Source organism: Gossypium arboreum, chromosome 4, assembly GCF_025698485.1.
Source record: "Gossypium arboreum isolate Shixiya-1 chromosome 4, ASM2569848v2, whole genome shotgun sequence".
In the NCBI taxonomy this organism is placed as follows: domain Eukaryota; kingdom Viridiplantae; phylum Streptophyta; class Magnoliopsida; order Malvales; family Malvaceae; genus Gossypium; species Gossypium arboreum.
In genome coordinates this window covers 21485897-21493607 of record NC_069073.1, presented here as the reverse complement: position 1 = coordinate 21493607, position 7711 = coordinate 21485897, and the positions used below count along the sequence as shown (strand labels likewise).

General features: G+C 36.3%; 1 protein-coding gene across 1 annotated transcript; it reads right to left on the bottom strand.

Annotated features, from left to right (window-relative positions):
* Nucleotides 1–1139: 1139 nt before the first annotated feature.
* On the bottom strand, nucleotides 1140–2981 carry LOC108459996 (transcription factor bHLH91-like). The gene is made up of 3 exons (XM_017759382.2): nucleotides 2084–2981; nucleotides 1524–1949; nucleotides 1140–1443 (listed from the first exon to the last, which is right to left on the bottom strand). Exons 1-3 carry the CDS (start codon nucleotides 2822–2824, stop codon nucleotides 1333–1335), a joined length of 1278 nt encoding a protein of 425 aa, XP_017614871.1. The 5' UTR covers nucleotides 2825–2981; the 3' UTR covers nucleotides 1140–1332.
* Nucleotides 2982–7711: the final 4730 nt, after the last annotated feature.

Below are 7711 nucleotides of genomic sequence, written 5' to 3'. Positions count from 1 at the left end.
AAAAAAATCATTTACAATCAAACATTTCATTGACAACTAGGGTAGTGAAGTAGTGATCAGAAATAATCTTGGAACTACAACTATAATAATCTAATTTTGTAAGAAACAAAAAACAACTCCAGTTGTCATCAATCAGAACCCAAGAATTAGGCCAAGGAACAAAGATTGATACATGATGGACATATCCCAATCAAGTAGTCAATGGAATAGGAGTAGCATGTAAGACTCAGTCCTACTTTCAATGATCATTGAGGACTCAATGAACTGTAAAGGGAAAGCATTCGGCTTTGGTTCTTGGTGTTTTCAGTTCTTACGCGATCTTAAAATGGTGCCTGGTTCATTGGACCGACCTGAAAATACCAAATTTTCACTAAACGGGGCAACCCATACTTGTAGGAGGATATTTGGTTCACTTATTAACAGTCTAGGTAAACTATACAGTAAAAATCTTCTTTGGGTTATGATGACACTATGTGTAGATTTGAAAAGTCATCTCATTGTAATCCGAGAATAAAATGGATCACCTACCTAAATCCACTCCTATAAGGACGATGATGCAATTTGCAACCAGCTTTCAAGTGGATCAGTACTTTCCGTCTATCATGTTGATCTGTAGTTCATTGGGAGGAAAAACAGCCCAATAATGCATTTTTGGGGGTAAAAGCCCAAGAATGCATATGAAAAAAATTAAAAACCAAATTTTATAATCAAGTAACAAAGCAAAATTCTTTGTTCAACTCCATCACAGCTTGTCATGGTTCTTCTCATTGTTAACCCATACACCTGCATGTTCAGTTATCAGTCAAATTCAGTAATATCTGTTGCTTGCAGGCACCTCTGCAATTCTGAAGGTACTGCAGGGGAAAAAATCGCCACTAGCATCCACTTCACCACCCAATGGCATTTCATTTGAATGAAACTCAGAAACCCAAAAACAAAGAGACCCAATTTTAATACATCAATGATAAACATCCTCACTTCTACAACTGGTTGCTTACACAGATTAGATAGTTTAGATTAAAGTTTGTCTAATATTTATCTCGTGTTTTATTTCTTTCTGTTAATTTCTCAAGCGAAGATCCTAAGTGTAATAATCCATGTCGGAGGAAAGGAAACTAAGCAGTAGCCATCACAACAAATTTCGTTACTAATATAACCACATCCACTGCATATATATTTTTCAGTGCTGCTGATTGCTGACAATAAAATAGCATTATCAAATCCTTAATAGTAATAATCAAAGTAATATGTGATGATAACCGAACAATTGAAGCTACTTCATTTCCCTAGAAAACATAGACATAAATATGAAACTCTTCCTTCACTGAAAAACTAGAGACAAGTGCTACTGGTTGGTGGAGCAGCAGCTGCATCCTGCTTATCCACCACATTAATGAGGTTGTTGGCTATGGCACTTGCATAAACAGAAGAGCCTTCATATATCTGCATCAAGTGGAATTAATTACTGTAAAAATACTAATATGTTCAAAATGTCAAAAGCAATATAATAAGGTAGTAATTACCTTGGTGTTGAAGAGAAAGCTGTAGTAGTCACCAATGTTGCCACCGGCAACATGGTGGAGATCCAACTGAAGCTCATCGAGGAGTCTGGACACAAACAGCAAGCAGTTGATCTTCTTTCTTTGAACAAGTTTGATTGTAACTTCATCATCAATAACGCGTACATCAACCTCAGAATTCTTGGACTTCCTCTGAAGCCAAGAGCTCCTCAAGCAAGTGTTATAGCATTGGTCTGGATCACCTAGACCTAGAAGCTTGCACTCGCCATCCCCTGCATCAGCAGCAGTAGCTGTCTCTTCGGTCTTAAGCCTCTTGCTTCTGTCTTGGCCGCACCTCTTTTTCTCCACCACTAATTTAAGCTCACGAACAGTTCTAAGAAGCTCTTTGATGTAATCTATAGCATCTCCTACTATAGACGCCCTATCATTCTTGGTTGTAAGCGATGAAAATGTGTTTCCCAACGCCAAACAAACATAAAAAGCACCAAAAGGATGAAATTTTTTTTTAGTCCTTATCATTGAAGAAAGAAAGACAAGTTATAAAAGTGGTTAAATGTACGTACCTTAGTGGGGCTAGGGACCATTGTCCTCAAAGCCTGGAACTTGTCATTGAGATGAACTCTCCTTTCTCTCTCCGTTGCAAAGTGTTTGGTGGTTTTGCCAGCTTTATCTCTGCCTTTGGAATGGGCAACCATAGAGATGTCCCTAGTGAACTCGAGAATCCCATTGTCCCCATCATGATAAAGCTCTTTCTCATCAGCTGGCAAGGTGTATCCATGCGGCAGAGATTGCAGCAACTCCCTGAAGACAGGAGGCTGAGGAGTGAGGTTAAGATGGAAAAGTGGGTCACAGACAACAGAGGAGGCAGAGGCGCTTTCGAAGGAAATGGAGGAATTGGGGAGAAAAGAGCATTTAGGTGGTAAATGGAAAAGGTTGAGAAGGTCAGGTGTGGGAGGGTAAGCAGCTTTTGGGGATGAAGAAGATAGCAACATATTGAAACTTTGGTGGTCAGCCGCATCCTGGTTGGATTGTTCATAGGAAAGCTCCGGAGGGATGAAATGGGAATTGGTGGTGGTGGTGTCAAGCAAATGATGCTGTTGGATTTCCATTTGAACAGCGGTGGAGGCATCTTCTTCTTCAAGCTGGTGATGGTTGTAAGAAGAGAGATTGAGATTGTCTTCCAAAATGTCGTGAGTTTGGGTGGTAGTGCCATCAGGGCTAGACAGCCCCCCCATGACCATGAGTGCATGCCAATGTGTCATGGAGTACTGGGGATCAAAGCAACCACTCTCCTGCAAATTCATTGTATTTCTTCTTTTGGCCTTTAAATTAATTAATTGATATTCATAAAGAAAAGGAATGGTAAATATAATATAAGTGTGGAAGGTGGGATAGCTTAGAGGAGAGAGTCAAAACCTGGGTTTGATAATTGATTAGAGTCTGAGTAGAAGGAAGGTTGTTACATGTTATGTCATGCCATTAATGGGGTCCTTTCACAATCATCATATGATATTAATCCCTTTTTTTCATTCACTTATTATTATGGAATTCTATATTATTTATTATATGTGCCAGAAATTATATCTTAAAATAAGTTTTTTTTTTTTTAAATATCTGCACACTTGGACTCTCCAACAAACTTGTTATTTCTTACAATTTTTCTATAGGAAAAATAGTCGAACACATTGCCAACTAAGTCGTTAATATGGTAAAGTGTTCAACTAAATTTTGTTTGATGGCCAAAAAAATTGTTTTAATTTTTAATTTGCGTAGAAATATTTTTAAGATTTTTCAAAATTTAATAGTATTCTTTTTGTGCTATTTTCAACATCCGCAAGATCGAGTTCTTCAAATTCGACATAATTTAAGATTCTCAAAGCCCAATGGTTGGATAGTAGAACACTTGAGGGATGACAGTTTACATGTGGCAATTTCGACGGTGAAGTTCAATATCAATTCGGAGTTGGTGGCTGCCTCGATGGAAAGATGTAGGCTATAGACATTTAGTTTCCATTTCCATGTAAGGAAGCAATCATTAGTCTTAAAGATGTCATTTTAATAACCGACCTTCTTATCGACAAGGATGGGGTGACCAAACTTAGTGGCATCAACACAATGTACGAGTGTTGTTGATTGTTGGGTGCTATGTTGTCGAGGGAGATACTATAGAAGAATTTAGATAGGTGCCGAATGAAGTGCACATGGTTGAATAACCTTGTCAAACTGACCCCTCTTTCACACGTAACCATGGAGGAGATAGATTGATATACCAAGACTTTGATGCTTTGGATGGTTGGAGGGATGTTGTTTCCAGACAAGTCTTGCAATAAATTCCATTTAATGTATTTTCCTCTACCAAACAATTTTAAGGCGGTCGAGAGACTGGTCAGTTGGGGTTCTACTACCTTGGCTTATTTATATAAGGTAGTCCATAAACTAATCAACAAAGTAAACGGATTTTGCTTGCTATTGCAAACATAGTTTTAGATACAAACATTGTGGTTAATGCCCATCTCTTACTAGACGTGGGAGTTCTCTCTTATTAGAAGGTAAAAATATCATACGATAAAATATCTTAATATGTGTTTTAGTACAACCAGTTAAATCCTTTCCCAATTTTATTCAATATTGGAACAAGTTTAGCGATTGGTTGGACCACACCTACTATAGGAGAGACTTGATATGGATGCATTGAGAAATCGATCAACAAGTCGATGAGAATGTATGTTGATGTTGTATTGACATTCAATGAAATTCAATATATATGTTAACAAATAATCAATAATTGTATATTTTTATAGTTCCAATTGATGTTATACCTGGAGAATGAGGTGTTGCCACCTTATTGATGATTGTTTTACAATATAATGTGTTATCCAGAGTGCAAATAGCAATCACTTCTTTCCACATTGTGGAGTGGCGACACCTTATTTGGGTGAAACGATAGTTCGAGCTCATCTAATATATTCCAAGAGATGCCTAGAACATCAATCGACTTTGGAGGATAGATCTGAGGGGGAAAGATCGATATTGGATGGCAGAGCATACAAATTGGGTCCAGATCTAAGGCTGCCAACTGAGCTGAGCATATATGGGGAAATTATTGTTAAGATCTAGTGCCCTAAGTTCAGCATATTCGTCAATTTATACTTGTAATTTTTTGAATAGATTGGTTTAAATAAAATTCCATTATACATTAATATCATTTGTATATGTCCCTAATGATTTTTGCATGCAAAGCAAAATGTAAACAAATATTGGCTCATTGATTACCTAATGCGTAACACCCCTTACACGACTCGATCGCCGGAGCAACGACATGTCAATCAATCAACATAAAAGTATTTATACATGTAACCAAATGTTAATCCAATTTAAAATATAATAAAAAATCATTTTCGGGTCTTAATCGAGCTTACGAAAGTTCAATATTGTCCCGGGGTTGAACTAGGACTAAACTTAAAATTTACAAAACATAACTAAACTTCAAAATATATGCGGTGGGTATCGCGATTTCAAAGACAATAGTCAAACTACTTAACTTGAGGACCGAATTGCAAAGCTTCCAAAATTAAATGGGGTGGATATAGTAACATCAAAAATAGGGTATTGTAATACTAGAAACAGACCACTAAGTCCCTATTTTTAGAAAAATGCATACTTTGGTATCTATTTCAATACTTTCACACTATCTCAACATTTTGTGCACAAATACCTAACTTTTCCTGCACCATAACACTTCAAACATATACCAAAACAAATGCAAATAACCACATTCAAACTCATACCAACTTATACCACCTATTCAACCATTAAATACATCATTCCATTAACAATGCATACATGTCAAAAACTATCCAAATACTAACTATGTCAATACCAATTCCATATTCAAATATGCCATTTCAAATGCCACATACATTTTACAAACCATTTACCAAAACATACCATTTTAACATGGCATTAACATTTCCAAAATCAAGCATTGGAAAGGTTAACAAATACATAACACCTATATACATGCCACAATTTTGGACTTTAAATAAAAAAAACCTACCTATTCGCAAAGGAGATAGTGTGAGCTTTAAGATGATCTAGTTGACAAGTTCCACAAGGTGAAAATCTATAAGGAAAGGGAGGCAATAGGGTAAGCATATTGAATTCTTAGTAAGTTTATAGGCATTAAACAAAAACTTACCTCATTTTTCAATTTAATGCAACAAGCTACTTAGCTTGGCAAATTTTGCCTAAACATAACAAATTACATATCAAGAAGGTGAGTTTAACATATAACCATATCTTCATGAACAATACCTACGAGTAAGCCTGTCAATTGATCGAGGACATGATGATGAACTCATACATGTGGAATAACTAGTGCTTTTCTTATAGCCAAAGGCTATCAATGGCTAAAGTGGTCAAGGAAAATGACAAATATAAACAAATTTTGGAGAAATTACATCATCTAAAGACCAATGTTAAGCCATCAATGAATGATGCCATTCGAAGCTACACATCGTATTCGTAGACCCAATCAGAGGAAGTGAATTATTTGGGTAATAAGGGTGGAAATCCCTATTCAAATATGTATAACCCTGGTTGGAAAGGCCATTCGAATCTAAGGTGGGGAGGCAACCAAGGTAGCGAAAACTCAAGTCTAAATTGACAAAACCCTCTATATCAGCCATCGCCTTTGCATAGATCTTAAGAGAGATCTATGGGTAACGACCACATTGGTTGTGGTCAACGCTTGGGCCGGATTGAAAATGAGATGAAAATCATGAGGTTCGACATTCAACACGTAAAAATCGAATGCGCACAAACTTGTACCACTATTCCAAGTTATAGAAAGAGATGCATAATTGATTTGTCGTCATTCGGTGTAGCAAATTAAACTAGTTTTCTCACTTTAGGAGCCTGAACACAAGCATTTTGGTTATGTTTTCGCAATTTTAATTACATCTAATAAAATGTGTAATTTGAGTCTTTTATTCACCTTAGAGGCCGAATGAGGCCTAAGGGTGAGCTAATATACTTTGTGAGATTACAAGAGACCACTAAAAGGTGTGTTAACTCCATACTAGTCATTATGTTGCAACACATAGAGTTGGATGTCCCAAAATAGGAAGCAAAATAGAGGAATTTCAAGACAGCCTTCAGTGTCGCAACACAGCTTAGGGATGTCGCGACACACCCCTACAGACACCTTAAAGATGAAGCATACTGCCCTTGATGTGTCGCGACATCACCTCTGTATGGGAAATAATTACGAGTAAGGGGTGTTTTAGTCCGTACAATCAAACATTAAGAACGAGAAAAGAAGTTGACCTAGGGTTAAGAATGATGACCACTCTAAAGTCTATAAATAGGCTCATTTAACATATGTTATGGAAAATTTTGATATTGTATAATTTTCTTCCTATTTTTAGTCTTCAGTTTTTCTCTTTTCCTAGGCTTTAGGTTTATTTCAGTTTTTGTTCTTTGTTTTGTGGAAGAAATCATATTTGTGAAATGTGATCAACCTCTGTGAGAATTCAACATTCAATTCTAATACAAATCAGGCTTCTTCTAAACCTTATATTCTTGAATTATTGCTCATGCCTATTCTATATATCAAGTCTATATTGTTTATGAGATCTATGAGGAACAAATCCTCCTGTGGGGGATTAGCTAGTGGATGTATGATTAATTAACTGTTTTATAGGGTTCTCTTAGCTGGCCAACAATTTAGGAAAGAAAGAACTTAAACCCTAGGCCTTACAACCCTAGGAAGCCATAAAGGTGGGAACTAACCCAAAATTGGTATGTCCTATCTGTGAACACCTTAACCTTGAACCGGTCTAGACTATGAGGTCGAGAGATAAGTAGCTTTTGCTGACTCATCATTTTAGTGGAAGATCGGAAGATCCTGTTGAGATATCGACTCGTTAATTGAAAAAGAAAACCTAAAGCGATAGTTGATTATGACTATCGAAGCAAGCTAATCATCTATGCTCAGATTTGATAAATTTACTATATGATTTCTCATTATTTATTTATTTATTTCTGTTTATTTTTAGTATTTAAGAATACTAAAAAGCTTTCTTTTTATTTAATCATAATATAATTCATCTAAAGTACTAATTAGATCTATTTATACTTAGGTTAGAGTTAATTTAGTGATTGCCTCCCTTGGGTACGATCCTCGGAGT